This window comes from Rhizophagus irregularis, chromosome 11 (genome assembly GCF_026210795.1).
Source record: "Rhizophagus irregularis chromosome 11, complete sequence".
Classification (NCBI taxonomy): domain Eukaryota; kingdom Fungi; phylum Glomeromycota; class Glomeromycetes; order Glomerales; family Glomeraceae; genus Rhizophagus; species Rhizophagus irregularis.
The window spans coordinates 39,135-59,348 of NC_089439.1; the positions used below are offsets into that span (position 1 = coordinate 39,135).

Consider the following 20,214-nt stretch of genomic DNA (forward strand, 5'->3'; position numbering starts at 1 on the left):
ATATGACCTCAAATATTGCAAATAAATTTATTGCACTTTAAATTTTAATCATACAAAGTTTTATTCAAATTGAATTATTATTGACCGATTTTTGCAAGTAGTAACTTTTAATTTAATGCATTTTACGTAATTTTTTAATATAAATGACTGGCAGATTTAAAAACTCACATAATAATCATACTTTAAATCTTGCAAACTAATAAATATTAATAAAATTTATTCTACAGCCAAATAGGATCATGCTTTTTTCATCATGCTGATATTTTTTTATTAAGCTATAAATAAACTACCATTGCATAATTATTATTGATATTTTTGACGTTGATTAATCAATAGTTTATTGTATTTATAAGATGATCATTGGCGGCTGCAGAATAACACAGTTATTTGATAGGGGGTTAAAATATCATCTGAACTGCTTCGCAGTTCGGTGATATTCTAACCCCCTATCAAATAACTAATATATATTTGCAAAAAAAATTTTATTAGAATCTGAAATAAATTCAAGAATTTTAATATGTACCTTCCATATAAATTAAAAATCCATTATAATTCCTGTTGCAAAATCATAAATAACTCAACATATATGCATGCCAGAAAAATGAATTTATATTTATTTGAAAGGAGAGAATGAGATCTATCTAAAAAGTTAAAAATCGCATTGATTGAATCATTGGTTCCTTAATAAATATGCTCAACACATTTACTATCAATTTGACATAAATAGTGTTTGTATCCGGATATCATCCGGATAAATAAATCCGTCTCCGTTAAGAATTTTCAAATCCGGTTATCTGATAAAATATTTTTTACAAATCCGGATATCCATCCGGATTAATCCGTGATCTTCGTGGATGTCTAACGGGTCATTAGCGAGTTTATACCCGGATAAATTCCGTGAACTTAATATAATTTATTGTATTTATACATATATCATTAATATTGTATAATAATTTGTAAATATAAAAAAAATAAAATTTATCTCAAAAGCATGAATTTATTTGTGTAATTTATATAAGGTATAGTTTAAACATCAATAGGAGTAGTAGTTAATTGTTGAGCTGGGTGAATATTAGCAAAATGGGGACTATTCCGTTTTAAGAACATAACACGACTAAATAACTCAGGTTTCATTCGTGTTCTCTTAACAGTTAAAAGATTTCCCGCGTCTGAGAACAGTCATTCTGAGGGAGTAGATGCCGCATTTGGAGAGGGAGAAGTCAAAAAAGAAGTAATATCGCTTTTGCGCTGCGTCATACTGGAAAATGGAGTATTACAAATGACGATAAGCAAGATAAAAAGTGGTTTAACGCGTTTTAGTATTTTTATTACTTGGTGATTCATGTAGCGAAATATTGGACATTGAGACAATTATTACTACATTGTGCAGATTGGCATTTAATATTTCTTAAAATGTATTTGATCTGCTAACATAAACGGATATATCCGGAGGATCCGTTTAGACTAAAATTGTATCCGGATAACGTCAACTCAAAAAAACCTTTATCCGGATACCCACTTCTTACCGGATATCCATTAATACAACCGGATTTGCTATATCCGGATACAAACACTAGACATAAACTCTTGCATTTGAACGTAAATATCTCCTTATCTAATGATTCAATTTGCATGATTTTTGATTCCAAAATTAGAGCCCATTTACCCCTTTCAAAGGAATATAAAATTATTCATTTAGCATATGTGTATGTTGATAAATTAACGATAATGTCATTACAATCAAAACCTGACACAAAATTTAAATTATATTTCTTACCAATAGTTGTAGCCATAAAACTTTTTTTACTTTATTTAAAGGATGTTATTTAAGCTTTTAATAGAATATACTGATGAAATTCATAAGTCAACTCCTAAAAAAGATGAAGAAATAATTAGTTTATTAATAAAGGAAAAAAAATTTCTAAAAATCCTATCTGATCCTTTAAATGGTAAGGAGTTCTATCAATAAAGAATTTTTTTGACACTAAACTTATTTAAAACTTTATAACTTACACTTAAAAAGAACCTGGAGTGTCAAAATATATCTTTATTTGATTCCAACTATTTTTTGTCAAAAATTCTTTGTAAAGCCAAATAATATAAACGTACTATACATATTTTCATTTTATAAGAAGGTTTCAAGTGTTTATAACTTCTGGATTCCACTTCCAATAGCCAGATTCCTTTGTAATATATTTAAACAAGACCTGAAGAATCAATTTTTTTTATCGTCCTTTGCTATTAAATTTTTTGTGGTACAATTAAAATAAATTAGTACAGCTATTACATGTGCGATACATATGATATCCAGCCAATAAAATACATATCTATATATAAACAATTATGTCAGTATTACGTCATTTAAAAATTACTAGAAAATGTGAATTTTAGTATTTATTATGGCGCCATAACAGATAATTTATTAAATAAAAAACTAAAAATAATACATATGCCGATCATCATGTGATTATTCAAAAATCAGAAAGCCTGCTATGTTGAATGAGTGGTAGTATCTGAAAGAATAGATACTACAGATATATGAGAAAGAAAGTAAGAAGTTAAGAGAAAAAATAAAATCTAAACCAAGCGAAATAACGAGAAATAAAGTTGTAATGTGAAAGATGTGATTATCCACGGGTGGCAGACGTGGGTGACAACAGGAACAGGGTCTAGAAGCCAAAAACGAGGAATTTAAGGTGACCCACTCAAGCAGAATTATATATAGGAAAGAAAAAAAAAGTTATGCTCGAGTGGATCACCAGGTGATAGGCAAGAAAGAGGTCAGGAAGGCAGAAAGGTTTAGGAGAATACATGAAAAATGGTATGAAAGCAATATAGCCTGAACCAATTCGACACTCCGCATGTGCCTCACTCAGCAATCAGAAAGGACATACAAGAGGCGGGATTGCAAGAATGGGCATAAATTCGGCACTTCGTACCTAATCCTTGGCAATCAAAAGAGTTATGGAAGGCAGGATTACGCATCTGGGTCACCAACTCGGCACTTCGTGCCTCATCTGGCAATCAAAAAGATTATAAAACGTGGGATTGCACATCTGGGTCACCAACTCAGCACTTCGTGCCTCATCCTTGGCAATCAAAAGGGTCATGAAAGGTGGGATTGCGCATCTGGGCTACCAATTCAGCACTTCATGCCTCAACCTGGCAATCAAAAAGTGAGTGAATGGATTGCAAAACATCTTCGGCAAATAAATGGATTGCAAATTCAGCACTTTGTATGTGCCTCATCCGACAATCAAGAAATGGCAAAGCAACTATGTGAGGGTGTTCCGGCACCAGAACAGTATCACGTGACCATGGCGCAGTAGGGCCCCTGAATGTGATGATTGGAACCTCGTCGTGATAATTGATGTGATATCTACTATGTTTACTAGTATCAAAATGGCCAAAGTGTACATGGTTACACTTATGTTACTTAGAGAAATTATTCCTAAAGTGTACGAAACAGTTATATTAATGTGATATCTTCGTATTCAGGGGCCATGGCGCAGTAAGGCACAGTATAAATTCAGCGTCCAAGCTGGCCTGAAATTGGCAAACTAATAGAAACACTCAGGTTTCCAACCAGTTCCATGACAGCTCCAGGATACTACCAGGATGCTACCAGGACGAGCATAGCGGACATCCCTATTTTATCACAATACTGTTGTTGATCATTTGCCGATCATTTATTCAATTATCACATAATATAAATACCGTTGCTAAAAAAATTTACATAATAATATATGCTTAAATTTCACAAATAACTTAAATTTAGTTTTAATTTATTGTGTATTAAATTTCATTAGAAACTTTTTAGCTTTTATTATTATTTGGCATATATGGGTTTTTTGCTAGGAAAATGACCTTCTGAGACTAGATTTTAGATTTTAAGTAAATGGTAATTGAAAATTCTATCAAAAATTAAGACCAATAAAATTTGTTTCTAAATTTATCTACATCACGTGATAATGATCGGCTATGTAGATCATTTCCATTTTTGGCGATACCCGTTCCACAAAAAATGATTTTCCTGAAAATAAAATTAACCTTTTTTGGAAATTTGTGTAACATTTTCTACATAAAAGGAAATGATCTGCAAAAAAATTTGGCCGGAGTTATAAATTTGGCCCGAATTATAATATCCACTAGTGTAGGCCAAAACGGAATTGTTATTATCAAATCACATGACACTATTTTTTACCTGATACGAGTTTTGCTAGGAACATGACCTTCTGAGATATTGTTACACAAGTTACACAAAATTTGTATATTTAATTTATTAACCAATCAGAAAATGCAATATCACGTCATTGTACAAAAAATTCTTGGCAAAATAAATTTAGCGTTAAAAAATAAATAAATATGCAGAATGATGTTTTATAACTAAAATAGTATTCTTTTTGCACCTCATATTTATAAGCATAATTTGCCCCCTTTTTTTTTAATAATTTTTTTTTTTTTTTAAAAAAACAATAATGACGTTAAGACCATTTTATAATTTAGTTCAGTTAGGTTTAGATGAATATGAAGATAATGAACTAGTATTAAATATTGTACGTGAAACACTTCAATTTTTTGAACAATAAAATTGCACATGTCGTCATTCTAAAAAGCAAAAGGATTTGCGAACTTGTTATGAAAAAGTTGGGTTTAAACATTTTTTTGAACGATATATTGAATTAAAAAGTTTAGATAAAAAAGAATTAGAGTTAGTTATCAAAGCTCAACTTATGGTATTTGAAATAACTAATGAAAAATCAGATAATACTAATTCAAATACACAAAGATATAGATATTGTTATAATGCTTCTTTGCCTTTATGTAAACCAGCATTTTTAAAATTATGTGGAATTAATGATTATTTACTTGGTACTTTACAAAATCATTTACATACAGAAGGATTAAGTGAGCGTATTCATGGAAATATAGGACGTATACCTATGACTGACAATAGAGTCTTCCTTAATTCTGAGATTACATTTCCATTAAAACAATTTTTAGTTCAATATAGCTGTATTCATGGTTTACCCTCTCCATTACGACATAGAAATGATTCTAATACATTTATTTATCTTCCTACTGATAGAACATATACTTCTGTTTATAAAGAATACAAAGATTATTATTATACTGAACATGATGAATCAAACCAAATAATTTCTTATTATACTTTTCGGAAACTTTGGATTGAAATGATGCCATATCTTAAGTTTCAAGCACCAGCAAGTGATCTTTGTGAAATTTGTGAGGGATTTAAGGCTAAAATAAAAGTAGCAAAATCTGATGCAGATGAACATGAAAAAGTTCAAATTCAATATGAGAATCATCAAAAATTAGCAAAACTTGAACGTCAGCATTATAATGATAATATTGAGAAAAGTAAGAATGATTTAACTATTGCACATGTATGCTATGACTGGGCGCAAAATGTTTTTATACCATATTCACCACAACAAGTTAGTTCCATTTACTTTAAATCAGCTTTTTCTGTGCATCTTTTTGGAGTTTGTAAAACTGAAGGAGGGCAAAATCATCAATTGAATTTTGTAATTGGAGAAAATGAACTTCCAAAAGGTACTTCTAAAGGTGCTAATACAACGATAAATATGGTATACAATTCACTTCAAAAATTTGCTCAGAATGGAAAAAAACATTTACAAATTACTTGTGATAACTGCACTGGGCAGAATAAAAACAATTTATCGCTTTGGTTTTGGTCCTGGTTGGTTATGCTTAATTGGTATGAAGATATTACGGTTAATTTTATGATTCCCGGTCATACAAAATTCATATGTGACTCATTTTTTGGTCATATTAAAAAAGTATATTGGAAGCATAAAGTTAATACTATTAATGATGTTAAAAACATTATAAATAATTCATCAAACGGTAATGAAGCAATTTTATATGATAACGGAATAAATTGGAATTGGTACGATTTTAGTGCATTTTTTAAGAATCATTTTGTACCTCTCCCTAATATAACACAATTCCATCATTTTTGTTTTAGCTCTGAAGATATTGGTAAAGTATATGTATCAAAAGAATCCGGTGGTGTAGAATCATGTTATAAATTATTAAAAAGTGATAATTTTAATAAAAATAGTAAACCCGATTTAATTACTACTGTATCTTTAACAGAAGAACGACAAAATTACTTATATTCAAAAATTCGACAATACGTTGATGAACCTTACAAAGATGAGTATTGTGCAAAACCAAAATAATTATAATTTAAAAAATAAAAAAACAAAAATTTAATTTATTAAACTTTAAAATGATTATAAATAATTTAAGTATGAAATAAAATTATTGCTGTAGTATAAAAGAAACGTCAATAACGTTTCTTAAAGTTAATTTTGAATAAACACCCCTATTACAATTTACTCAAGATCTTCAAGACTATTTCTAAAAAGAAAGAAGAAAAAAAATATTAATATCATTCCTAGAGAAAAAAACAAAAAAAAAGAATTTACTCACCATTTCAAAGTCTAAGGCTAAAATCCAGTCCAAGAAGGTCGTCCCTAAAGAGGAAGAAGAAAAAGAACGTTAATATCGTTCCTGGAGTAAAAAAAAAATAAAAAAAATAATTTGCTTACCATTTCAAAGTTCAAGGCCAACATCCATTCCAAGAAGGTCGTCCCTAAAGAGGAAGAAGAAAAAAAGTGTTAATATTATCTTTCCCGGAGTAAAAAAAACAAAAAAAAAATAATTCACTTACTATTTTAAAGTTCAAGGCCGAAATTCAGTCCAAAAAGACTGAAAATATAAAAAAAAAGTTTCAGAATATTAAAAAAAAAATAGATGATCAATCCAACCAAATCTATAAAATAACTGCGGCTACTGTGGCTAAAATAACGATTTAAATTTTTTTAAAATCATTTAACGTAAATTTTATTAGTATGGTGCGTCTCACCTATAAACCACAAAAATATCATGTGACTTTAAATTTTTATAAGTCAGGTATTAAGTAATAAAATACAAATTGAAACCGATAAAATAATATAATAGCATAAGCTAAACATTTCTAACGGTTTACTTTTTAAGATTTATTAGAAAAATTTAATTTTATTAAGTTCGAAAGTTCAAGAATAATTTATATGATCTATATGAAAAAAGGAAAATTTCGGACTGAGATCGGGGATATATCATCATGTGAATTTCATAGATCGGAATATATCGTTACAAGATCAGGATATATCCAACCTAATGTTACGCGAATTTCATATGAAAATTACCGATTTCAATTAATTTCTCACACATTAATCAATGACTCGTCCATCAAAGCGAAAATCCAAGGCTAAAGAGCAAGAAAGAAACAACTATGGAACGTTTACAAAAAAATCAAGGATATCTGATGAATTGGATGAATGGGGAGACGAAAATGATAGTGGGTGGGATGATGATGAAGTTAGTTTATTAAACGAAAAAAAAGCTCTTGAGTTGACTTGGTCAGATAACACACACTTGGAACAAAAAAAACGTGGACCATATCTTACCGGAAAAATAAAAAAATCAACATATTTTGACAAGTATGGACCAAGTGGTTCCTTTACAAAAGCTGCAAAAAGAACCATGAAAATTTCAACTTTCATGAATAGAAATCAGACAATTCCGGATGATTTTGTAGAAGTTTTGGATGATTTGGATGAAGAGGAACAGAATCAACTCAATATAGATGAAAGAATCAAAAATCTAAAGACTGAACTTGGAGAACAGCAAAAGATTTTAACAGTAACTGAATATAATAAAAAATGCGCAATATATGAGTATTTAAAGAGATTAGATGAAAATGGAAAGGGGAAGATGAAAGCTAGCAAAGAAGCTGCGCAGTTGATTTTTATAGATTGTGCACCAAACAGAGCAAGATCAATTCAATATTGGGCGAATTTTTGGCTTCAGAATAATCACCTTCCAATGAGTCGTCAAGGGAAACATCAAAAAACAATACGATTAATAGATGATGAGGATATAGCAGTGAAATGTCACACATGGATTCGATCTCAAGGCGGAACAACCACCCCATTGAAGTTTAAGGAATTTGTTGAGCAAAAATTGCTCATTAATTCTGGAATAACGAAAAAGAAAACTATCGCCAAAGCAACTGCAACTCGATGGTTAAATGTACTTGGCTATAGCTTTCAATCACAAAAACAAGGTAAGAATTCGTTAATACAGTATTATACAAAAAAAACAATCACACATTATTTATATTAAGGTACATACTATGATGGTCATGAACGTCCTGATGTTGTTGAATATCGAAAGTTATTTCTGGATAAAATTTATAGTTATGAAAGGTACATGGCGAAGTATGAAGGTGAAACTATGGAACGAATACCACCAATGTTAGAATCTAATAATAAAGAGATAATCCTTGTAACACATGATGAGTGTATATTTTACTCTAATGATGGGAAACGAGGTGTATGGACAAAAACAGGAGAATTGCCATTGCGTAAAAAGGGAAATGGACGTTCGATAATGGTTAGCGAATTTTTGTCAGAAGAATGTGGCCGTCTTAAATTAAATGCACAACAGCATCAAGAAAACTCTTCCATATCTCAAGAAGCGCGCACTTATCTTCAGCCAGGCAAAGATCGAGAAGGATATTGGACAAGTGAACACCTAATCGATCAAGTAAAGACAAAAGCAATCCCTATTTTCGAAACTCTTTTTCCTAATTGTATTGGATTGTTTGCATTTAATAATAGTTCGAACCACGCAGCATTTAGGCATGATGCTCTTGTAGCCAGTAAAATGAACTTAAAACTGGGCGGAAAACAGCCAAAAATGAGGAACACGGTTTTTGGATTAAACAATCAGTACCAATCAATGGTAAACGAAAATGGGGAACCCAAAGGGATGAAACAAGTTTTAATTGAACGTGGCTTATGGAAAAATGGCCTTAATGCCGACTGTCAGTTGTGTAAAGATAAGGTGGATGATATAACACGGATTGATTGTTGTGCACGCCGGATTATTTCATTGCAACCTGATTTTTTGGCACAAAAAAGTGCGTTAGAGGAAGCAATACTAGAAGCTGGGCACTTGTGCATTTTCTACCCAAAGTTCCATTGTGAACTTAACTTTATTGAAAGATATTGGGGGGCAGCGAAAAGATATGCTCGCGAAAACTGTGACTATTCGTGGTCAAGCTTGCAACGTGTTGTTCCTGTAGCTTTAGAGTCTGTCGATACGATTATGATAAGAAAATTTGCAAGGAAGGCGTGGCGTTATATGGATTTATATAGAAATGGAATAACAGGTAAATTGGCTGAATATGCAGCCAAAAAGTATAAATCCCACCGTTGTATTCCAGATTATGTTTTAGTTGAGTTAAATAAAGTTGAATAAACTGCGCGATTGCAATTTGTTTTGAAACTCGATTCGTAATCATATGACGAAGTCACATGATATCACGCTAAGTCACGTGAAATCTACGTTTTTGAAATTTCGGACTTTGTGGTTTATAGGTGAAACGCACCATATGCCGATCATTTCTGAATCTATTTTTAGATTTTGGTACTAATCGTTACACAAAAATTGAAAATCAAATTGCTCGTTCCGGTAATAAGATAATATGTTACAAAAATTTAATTACATAAAGTTTATGTATTATATATTCATATAAAACAAAAATCTCAATTTTTATAAACAAATTTCAGAACCTCATTTTCCTAGCAAAGAACCCATATTTATTCATTTTACGAATTTATTCACTAATTATGTTACTAATAAAAAACCTGCATTATGAATCAGATCACTGCATTATTTTTTTTATAGATTCTACATAATATAAAGAATATTTGTGCAAATTCTTAAGTTTCGCACTCGCATATTCATCTTCGCACTTTAATTTTTGTCTGATGATCGACAATAATTAGTGAATTATCATAAATAAATAATATATTTATAATATTATTAAAAATTGTGCTAATAATTATATAATTAAAATCATATAATAATTTAGTGTTTTTACTTAGATTCCATTATTTTTTTGCCACATTATTTGAAAAATATTTGTGATTTTGCAATAAGTTTTTAAAATCTGGAATTAGTGATCAGTAAATGATCGGCAAGGTGATATGAGCATGTTCGCTATGCTACCAGGACGCTACCATGGTGCTAATTTCCAAAGATCGGCCGAAATTATGGTATAGAGCTGGCCAAAATCTGAACTGCAAATTTACTGCGCCACCTGATCACAACATAATTTTTAGCAATCAAGGCCGGCCAAGCATTTTGGCCACAAAAAGGCTACAGAGCAATGAAAACAAGCAAATAGTTACAAGGCAGTAAAAAGATGGCAGAACAATAAAATCAAGCAAATATCTATAAAGCAACCAAACAGTCACAGACCAGTGAAAACAGATGGGTAGCAATAAAGCATCAGAAGAAGCATAGACACGTAAAAATAAGTAAGTATGCATCAATATCTATAAGTAGGCATACCTATGGTATAAGTAGATAGATTAAGTAAACATCACTATATATATAGTGATGTCTACTTAATCTATTTACTTCTCTAAAGATCGTAAAATAAATTGAGTACCAGTATCATGCAATAGATTAAGGATGAATAGGCAGCGTGTACCTAGCTTCAGATCAGCCTAAAATGGCCCGATGGGGGATGTCTTCTATAGTGGTGCTGTTACCTGAGGAATTAAGTACTCAGTATAATGGTTGCCCAGTGAAGATGATAGAACACAGACCTGAGATTAGTCTCATAAGAGGCAATGGGTAGTCTGGCCGTAAACACTAGCAAAGGAAAAGGACAAAACTGTGGTTGGTCACCCTATCTCAGTGGTTAGTCACTGAGACCCTCATTAAGCCTGAGTATGGTGAGATCACAGGTTCGATTCCCATGACCATAGAAATAAAAAGAATTTTACTGCGGACGCTACAACCAATAGCGTAAAGGTACAGGGATTAGTGTAGTTGAACTGCATCATGGTGAATTAGTGTGTACAGTTAGGCCGCACATTTCAACTAAAGGTCATGGTGTCCTTCTAACGTTCCCTATGAGGCCATTGGCATGTGCGCAGTCCTGTTCTTGAAGTCACTACTATACCTTGGGGGGACTTCCTGTCTGGGTAGTCACTCCACGATACCACTTGGGGTCAGTAATGGCTAGATAGTTGTCCTAGATGGTAAAGATGAGGGTGCAATGTCTTAGTGGTAGTTAGACCTTCTATTAGGTCTTATACCAACCAAGGTGTTTGTGCACAGAACAGGTAGCATGGTTATGGGGTTCGATTTCCTACTCCTTGGGTCCTGGTTGGTAATCCCTGGTGGTTGATACCCACCATAAAAGGTGATCTTGGACAGATGCCTGCTACTTCCTGTCCAAGTGGTCACTACAAAGTATGCCACTTGGGGTAAAAACAACTGTACTATCGGTGCTAGGTAATCGCAAGCTGTAGTGGCCTTTGAGTGAGACTTAGTACCTAAAATGGTGGTATGGAAGAGTACTAGATGGTTGATGTTACCTGTTGAAAGTCCTCCATGAAAGTAGGTGCTCTCTAAAGGTCGTAAAATAAATTGAATACCAGTATCATGCAATGGGTATAGGATGAGTAGACGGCGTGTACCTAGCTTTAGATCAGCCTAAAGTAGCCCGATGGAAGATGTCTTCTATAGTGATGCTGTTACCTGAGGAATTAAGTACTTGGTATAATGGTTACCCAATAAAGATGATAGAACACAGACCCAAAATTAATCTCAAAAAGAGGCAATGGGTGGTCTAGCCGTAAACACTAGTAAAGGAAAAGGATAAAACTACTACCATTCGATTCGTCTCAGTGAGACGATTCTAACAAACTATAATATATCTTTGTACGATTATTAGATGCCAAGTTATTTAATATATTCTTTATATAACTGTGATTATAAACGGTTCTTTTTAATATAAGATTTTTGAGGATAGGTGTGATAGTGACTATAGATAGATTGTGATTATATAAGATAGATTTTAATAATAAAGTGTTTTGAACATTCAACTGGTGTGACTATATAGTAGAATGTGACTATAACGGGAGTGACTATAGAGGGAGTTGACTGTATATTAAATATTTTAAATATTTTAAATAAAATCGTAAATTTTCGTAAATTTTTAAATAAAAATGTATGGCAATCAAAAGATTTCTTATTGTTATAAATTTATCAAAAAGCTATAAATCGGTATACTGATATGTCAAATAGTAAATATTTTATTGGTAACTATTAATTCGTGATTCGTGTAACAACCGGAGAAAATTACTATACTAAATCGGGGTAAATTTTTGTAGATCAAATAGTCTTTATGAAAAATTGGCATTTTTGACGCATTTATTAAAGGATCACTAGTCATAGTTACACAACTAATTTATTAATTGTTATAATCATCATGACGTAACATTATCTAATTTCTACTTTATCGATGTTTTGATAAATATTTCTAACAACTTTAGTTTGAGGGAAAGGCTGATTCCAAGTTAACTTGAACTTGCGATTTCAATAATGGCAAATTTTAGATTTTACAATTTTTATAATATTTTTATATATTCTTTTACCAAACAGTTTTTTATATTATTATTTCATGTTATTTTATTATTTCTTTATAAATTTATTTATTTTTATTATGAACTCGGTCCCCTTCTAACGTACCAAAGATATTTCTGCCATTTTTTGGCGATGTTGTGCTGAATAACGAGATATCCAGCCTTGAATAGTTTGTAGTTTTGGTATTTCTTCTTCATCCAACTCTCTTTCTTCAACTTTATTTCTGAGATTTTCTAGCATAGTAGTAGCGGTAAATCTTTTACTTTTATCAACATCCCCTTCCAAAAAATATTCTTCTAAAAGTTTCCATACTCTTTTAGATATACGTTTTCCACCTCCTTTTTTACCATATTTTTGCTTGCTTTTTACACAGGTCGAAAAGTGAAAAATCAGGCATCAATCAGTCACCAATCGGTCACCAATCAGGTACCTTATTGGTGACCGATTGGTGCTGATTGGCATTTTCGCCAAATACCGTCACCAATCAGGCAGTTTACTAACTTTTGATCCAGTGATCAGAAAAAGATGAAATATAGCTCATTGGAATCGTCTCAACAAGACGAATCTAATGGTAGTAAAATCGCATCTCTAGGGTTAATACTTGATGAGAAATTAAGTAAAATATAAAAATGAAAATGTATCATTTATATTTTATTTAATTTTTTATTAACTATCAATCCTAGAGATGCGATTTTACTACCATTAGATTCGTCTTATTGAGACGATTCCAATGAGCTATATTTCATCTTTTTCTGATCACTGGATCAAAAGTTAGTAAACTGCCTGATTGGTGACGGTATTTGGCGAAAATGCCAATCAGGCACCAATCAGTCACCAATCAGTCACCAATCAGCTACCTGATTGGTGACCGATTGGTGCCTGATTTTTCACTTTTCGACCTGTGTTAACGCCCATCCAGACTTCAAGGGAAACTCATAAGTAGAATTCCTATTGAACGGTAAGTCTCTAATTAGCAAATAACTAATACGTGTTCAGAATAAATATACTTACCATATAATATTTTGATTTTCTTGATTTTCGGAAATATCTTTTTCCAAATAAATAGTAATTAGCATTTTGTTTCAATATTTTTTTTTTTTATAAATTCTTTTCTTATCATCTTGTATCATTTCTGTTTCATTAGCCAAGCCAAGTTCTAATTCCTTAACCAACCCGTCTCTTTTAGCGGTGTTGATGACATTGATATTTCGTTTTTTCAATTCAAATAATAATCGTTCTCTTATCAATCTTTTAGAATCAATACCTAAATCGGAGACAAAATGTGGAATAGATAATATTCACAAAAGCTGAAGAGGTAACGCACCTGAAATATTTGGCATAGCAATCACCCATTCATTTTTGGGAGTCGTATGAGTTGATGACGTAGGTTCTGGAATTTCAATTTTTTTTTTCTGCAAATTAGATATCTGTGCCGGTGAAAAATTTGTCCATTCTCCAACATTAGGAATCTCTCAACCAAGAATATAACCCGTCATTGATCCTTCTCCCGGCCAAGTCCATTCAAATAAATTAGAATTACCAGAAAGAGTATTCTTGGCTCTCTTATTTTGGTCTAAAGTAAGTCAGAAAAATAAAATATTCTTTGATTATTTTGTTTGATTTAATCTCACCTTTTGTTCGATTTGGTTCTAAATGTGCAACAGACGTTCCGCGAATATCTCTAATTGCTGTTTCAATATCAGCACCTTCCATTATATCTAATCCAAGACGTACTTGACGTTTGATTGCATGGGTAATCTAAAATGTCGACACTTATTATATAGGTAAATGGCAGATCACTTATTTTATTTTATTTTATTAGTACCTGTACATGATGACTGTCAATAGTCATTTTTACTTCACTTACCTCTAAGAATATCCATTTCTTTACATTTATTTGATACCATTCTAACTAATTTCCCAAAATCATTATTAGGTCAGCATTATGATAATGAGGACCATTATCTGAAATAATTGTGATCCACTTTGGTTTATTTTCCAGTGATTCAATGACAGCATGGAGGGATGAAGCTGTAAACCAAGAGTCCTGATGCGTATCCATTGACCAATGATCGTAAGCATGAATATTAAGTTCTTGATGTCCGGACTTTTTTGTATACATAAGAATTGTATGTAAAGTCCAACCTTTCTTTCCAAAAAATTCTGCTTTTGTTTCTCTGGCACTTTTTGGAAGTATTTTCATTTTGTAATCAACTACTAATACAGTGCCATTCTCATCCAAATCCAGTAGATTCGCGTTAAATTGGGCATTCAAATAAACTTTACGGACTTGATGTGCAAGATAATATAACAAATAGTTTTGATATTCATCAAGATCTTCGTGTAAATCTGTTGATAGCTGATTTTTAAGACGATTAAAAAAGGTAAATAATTTGGCACATTCTTGAGATGCATGTATATGTTGTTCTGTACAAACTCCAAATGCCCATAGTAAACAATAACTAATACAAGGATTATGCTCTGTTATTCCTTTATTATTAATAATCAGATTTTTTTCATAATCTCGCTTCAAAAATCGTTGTAACTGTTCCAATTCATCAAGAAATTCTTTCTAAAAAAAAAATAAATGATATGTTTAAGCAAATTATCTTTAAAAACAAGAATTTTATTAGCTAAGTACCTTTTTTACGCTGTCTATAAACTTATTTTCAATAAGCTTTCTAATATCAACAAATATTTCATATCCATACCGGCTACAAGTTGAACAAAGTCCGCCTAGATCTTCTCGATATATATATTCATTTCCTTGTAATTTTGTCTTAAAGGTTGTACGATGAATTCCGTTAGGAAATTCAGCATGAAATTTTTTCCAGAGGGCTTGTTTGGTATCACAAAGGTATTTTATTGGTGCACCAGTTTTACTATCTGTTTTATATGAACTCATAACTACATGTGCTTTGTCATTGATAAATTTTTCAAATTCTTGCAATTTTTTACTAGGTAGCTTTTCACGCGTAAAAGAAGGTTTTTTCATTGAAGAACTACCAGGCCCATTAAGATGACAGTGTATACATGCCTTTGATATCAAATCATTTGAAACCTAGTAATATAGAATAATTTAGAAAAACAATTATAAGGTTAGAAATCAACTACTTTATTAATTCATACCGATAATTGCTTTTGAAGTTCTTCATATTTGAAATCATTTGCTATAATAGACAGTATCCTTTGTTTTCCATCATCTCCTTTTTTATTGGTTGTTAGGCTTTCTTGAAAGCAATTCCAAAATGTGTTGGATACGTCATAAAAGTTTACTGGTTGTGACATCAAAAAGCCAAATTCGTATAGCTGTTTCAATACATTTTTTTCAATATTATGATTCAATGATCTCGTCCAAAATTCATACTATAATAATTATATACAATAATTAGAATTTTTTTTTTTTTACAGATGAACTATTATTTATATTTACCTTTAAATCCTGTTTTGAAAAAGGTGTTACATCATGACATCCTATATTGCGAAGCATTATTCTCCATACATTTAGTTCACATTCGCTAAATTTATGATCTAAAGGATATAATTGTTTTAGATTACTATGCAATTCAATTATCGTTCCCTGCCTCTTCCACTTGTTTAGAAACTTGCACCAATCAACATTACTAATAGTTCGTCGCTTGAGATGATAAGAATAAACTTCTTCCATAAGCACATCATTATTCCAATCGCTCAATGAACAAGAAAGAATTTTTAGAGTCTGAATCAATCGTTGTGTTATAGTGTTTTCAATTCCAAATAGCATTCTTCCAGTAAATGTTTTTAATTTGGCAACTTTTGTTCCTTATTCGCTAAAAATTCTTTCCCATACAAGATTAGGTGTGCTTGCACAATATATTTTTTCAACTTCCATTTTGTATATTATTGTTACTTTACATACATCTTCTTCAATTCTTGAAGAAATAAACAATGCTCCTTTGCCAAATAAAACAAAAAACTTGATTTAAATTCAACTCCAGCATATCCCCATTGATCATTTTCAGATCTCGCAATCCCAAATACAAAAACGCGTACCAGCTCAAAATTAACAAAATATGGACGAAATAAAACTCCTTCTAATAATTTTTTACAAATATCTGGCTTGTCAAAGCCCATTATCATAGGACCTGAAAATCTGGTTTTAGTATGAAACATTTGTTGATAAACTGTAGATATCGCGTTGGAACTAGAAATACTCGGCTCAGTAGTATAAAAAGATTCACAAGTGCAAATGTACTCTGGCTGTTCAAAATGTTCCCTATTACCTTTCACCACTGTTAAAATAAAGTCATGTTCACTTAAATGGGTTACTACTTTCATATGCAGACGAATAGGAACCAGAAATTCTATTTCTTGATTGCAAACTATCCACCATTCATACGAAAAAGGTCTGAAGTGTAATTCTGAATCAATAGTTCCCACAGAAACTAAGGAAACATCATAATTTTTATCTTTTGTCATATTTGTAGAGTAATAACAAGTAACGCAAAAAAGTTTACATGGTTGTATTGGGTAACGCAAGAGAGATTCTAACGGTTTTCTGTTTATTATATAAAACGATATATGTTCTTATCCCCAATCAACACTAATTAAATCACATGATTTTCTCTGATTGTTACACGAATCATGAATTAATACTCTATTGAATATCCCGATTGGTACCCGAGTATCCTTCTTTTGCGCCATCTTTTGGCAGCAATTAGGTTTACCGATTGATAAAAATTTTTTAAAAAATAGGGACCAATCAGGTGGAATTCGGTTACCTAATTGGTTCCCGATTTGATATCGTTCGACTAGTGTATAATAAGTATGATGCATATATATAAATAAAAGCATAATATAACTTTCAGCATTAAAACGTTAAAATATCAATAAATAATAATTTAAATATCAGATATGAAAGAAGGAACTATCAGTTTTGATATTTGCACAATATTTATCCGATTGGTAGTCCAGTTCTTCACAATATTTGTGAAATATAGTTTACCGATATTGTCCAGAATTTAAACATTAATCAGCATGGAATCGAAAATAATTATTGGGATGTTGTAGTGGTACAATCAATAAAGAATCAATAAAGAATCGGGCTAGTGATTCTTTACCGATATACCATCATTCGACTAGTATATGTGTCAGAGGTGTAGATTGCTTGGTTTGGCCTTCGGTCTCACGTGCCCTTTGTTTGGCCTCTAGCCTCACAGGCATGTTTTGCAATCTACTTGCTGACAGAATTGTAAACAAGCTGGGTTGGTTTTCTGGATGGATTAGGTAGTAATAATCATAGTTTGCAATAGATGCTAAATCTGGGTTTGAAAGCATTTTGGCCCCTTTTTATTTTGCGTACTTGGTGCTATTAGAATAACTCAAAATTGCTTTAGATTATTACCTTATTGTTTTCATAGTTGAATTCAATTTTGGAGACTATTAGGCAATATACCTGTATCCTATTAAATCACCTTTTGGAGTGATTCTAGCATGCCTTTTCCTTATTACATGCTATATACCCTTAAAATGACGCTATAAGGCTATAAATCTTACACACCTTTTTGCTATCCTAGCGGCTATAGGAAGCTAAGAATAATAGCAGAAGAGTGCACTTGATTTTTTATATAGCAGGAATGCAGGATTGGCTTACTAAACAGATTGGAGGATAGGAAGCGATAGTTAGATTTTATGGTTAAATTTAACTTTGTGGGCAGTTTTGAGGGTAATTTGGCTCTATAACTAAGTGGGCTTAAATGGCTGATTAGCGGATACTATGGGGAATTTAATGGTGACGCTATATGAGCTATAAAGGCTAAAATATTGGGTGTTCCAGAACCGGCAAATTTGCACTACTACTCTTGACTTTGTAAACATAATAATCAACACTCTTGGGTCAGATCTGAATCAACTACAACTTTTAAATTTTATTGTTTACAATCTGTAAATTTATCCAAAAAACCACATAAAAATTTGGATATTAAAAAACAATATGTTTGTGTAATGGATATATATATTAAGATTGTGATTAATAATAGTATTCAAACAGCAAACATTGTAATGCAGTATGATTTACTACATGTTCGACCTGAGAAATATAATGTTTCAAATGAAGTAAAAAATTCTATTTGTTAACAAATTCATTTAGTACTAAAAGATATTTTTTCAACACTTGAATCCATATATTCAGAATTTATACAGAAATAAGTCCATTATTGGTGAACATAGACTATTCAAGAACAATACAAAAAAGATAATAACCAATTTGTTTCAGCACAAATTCTCTTAGAACAAGCTTAATTTAACAAATTACTGTTGAATATTACATCTGAAATTCAATATCTTGGATTTATTACATTTTTTTTTGATCAATTAAAAAATAATAAAGAAGTAATTGTAGATGCAACTTGTAAGAATAATTTATTTTTAAAATATTTTTTATTATATTTTATTAATATTTATTATATTAATTATATTATGTATTTTTAGATAAAACAAACACACTTGAATTTGAATTATATGCAGCAATTGGACAAATTGATGGTTGTGAATATCCTATAGCTTATTTATTTTTAAATAATGCAAAAAAAGTAATGGAATACAAACAGTAATTCTTACTGAATTTTTTCAAAGTCTTAAACAAAATGGTCTTATAAACCTTAGGTTTTTTCTAACACATAAAGATTGGGCTCAAATTAGTACTGCATGACAAGTTTGGCCAAATATAAAAGTTCAATTATGTCTTTAGCACTTAAAGAAAGCAGTAAAAAAATGATTATCTGATAACACATTATCAAAAACAAATAATTATAGTGCTAGTTTTGCTAAATTGAATGTTGATTTTATTGATGAAAACTTTGCATCTTTGATTTCAGATAATCACAAAATATTGCAGCCAAAAAATAGAAAATCCTTTGAAGTTTGCCCAAAAAATTTGTGAGAAAATATATTAAAATTAATTACAAAGCATTTTTATCTTCATTCTCTAATTCCAAATGATAGTAATGAATATTTTTTAACTGATGAAATTTGGATTATATCTGTTAAAGAAATGTATGATTTTTATATTAAATATGATCTTAGAAATATTTGGGCATATATGTGGATGAACTGGTATCAAAAAGACCATTGGATTTTATGGGCTCGTGCAGCAAATTCTGATGAATTATGCTTATTTAAAACAACTATGTTAATTGAATCCCATTGGAAGGTAGTTAAGCAGGATTTTTTGCCCAAATTCTTCAGACCTAGATTAGATTTGATGGTCTTTATTATTATTAATCGATTACTTCCATATCATCAACAATATCAATTCCAAATTTTACAAGGAAGAGAGAAATCTTCATGGAAAAAAGAATTTAAAAAAGAATGGAAAAAATGTGAGAAACATGAAAATAAAGAAAATTTCATATAACAAATACTGAAAAATGGGTTTGTAGCTGTTATGCATTTCTTTTAAGTTGATGGCCTATGTGTTATTATCTTGTATTATTACAAAAAAATTTAGGAAATGATCTGTCATTTTTCACAAAAGTGAAAAGACAAGGAGTTTATTAGGACCCCGGAAAATACTTATATAGGTAAGGTCCCAAAAATATTTTTTATTAGTAGCTCTAAGCATAGGTTTTTACTATGATCGCTAAGCATTGTTGATATCTAACCTTAAAAATTATATAAAAATAAGCAAAT

The 20,214-nt window shown here is 30.9% G+C and overlaps 6 protein-coding genes across 6 annotated transcripts; 2 read left to right on the plus strand and 4 right to left on the minus strand.

Moving 5' to 3' along the window:
- Positions 1-2,861: 2,861 nt before the first annotated feature.
- On the plus strand, positions 2,862-3,329 carry OCT59_002570 (uncharacterized protein; the record flags this gene model as incomplete). Its single annotated transcript, XM_025310725.1, has 1 exon — positions 2,862-3,329. The coding sequence occupies one exon, from the start codon at positions 2,862-2,864 to the stop codon at positions 3,327-3,329; it is 468 nt and encodes a 155-aa protein (XP_025179390.1).
- Positions 3,330-7,272: 3,943 nt separating this feature from the next.
- OCT59_002571 (uncharacterized protein) lies at positions 7,273-9,360 on the plus strand (the record flags this gene model as incomplete). Its single annotated transcript, XM_066145004.1, has 2 exons — positions 7,273-8,161; positions 8,222-9,360. The coding sequence occupies 2 exons, from the start codon at positions 7,273-7,275 to the stop codon at positions 9,358-9,360; spliced, it is 2,028 nt and encodes a 675-aa protein (XP_065995764.1).
- A 3,282-nt stretch (positions 9,361-12,642) lies between these two features.
- On the minus strand, positions 12,643-13,008 carry OCT59_002572 (uncharacterized protein; the record flags this gene model as incomplete). The annotated part of the gene is made up of 2 exons (XM_066145005.1): positions 12,643-12,907; positions 12,977-13,008. The coding sequence occupies 2 exons, from the start codon at positions 13,006-13,008 to the stop codon at positions 12,643-12,645; spliced, it is 297 nt and encodes a 98-aa protein (XP_065995765.1).
- Positions 13,009-13,628: 620 nt separating this feature from the next.
- On the minus strand, positions 13,629-14,398 carry OCT59_002573 (uncharacterized protein; the record flags this gene model as incomplete). Its single annotated transcript, XM_066145006.1, has 5 exons — positions 13,629-13,810; positions 13,871-13,936; positions 14,024-14,119; positions 14,178-14,304; positions 14,372-14,398. The coding sequence occupies 5 exons, from the start codon at positions 14,396-14,398 to the stop codon at positions 13,629-13,631; spliced, it is 498 nt and encodes a 165-aa protein (XP_065995766.1).
- A 60-nt stretch (positions 14,399-14,458) lies between these two features.
- On the minus strand, positions 14,459-16,309 carry OCT59_002574 (uncharacterized protein; the record flags this gene model as incomplete). Its single annotated transcript, XM_066145007.1, has 4 exons — positions 14,459-15,118; positions 15,188-15,607; positions 15,676-15,912; positions 15,980-16,309. 4 exons carry the CDS (start codon positions 16,307-16,309, stop codon positions 14,459-14,461), a joined length of 1,647 nt encoding a protein of 548 aa, XP_065995767.1.
- Positions 16,310-16,431: 122 nt separating this feature from the next.
- Positions 16,432-17,004, minus strand: OCT59_002575 (uncharacterized protein; the record flags this gene model as incomplete). Its single annotated transcript, XM_066145008.1, has 1 exon — positions 16,432-17,004. The coding sequence occupies one exon, from the start codon at positions 17,002-17,004 to the stop codon at positions 16,432-16,434; it is 573 nt and encodes a 190-aa protein (XP_065995768.1).
- Positions 17,005-20,214: the final 3,210 nt, after the last annotated feature.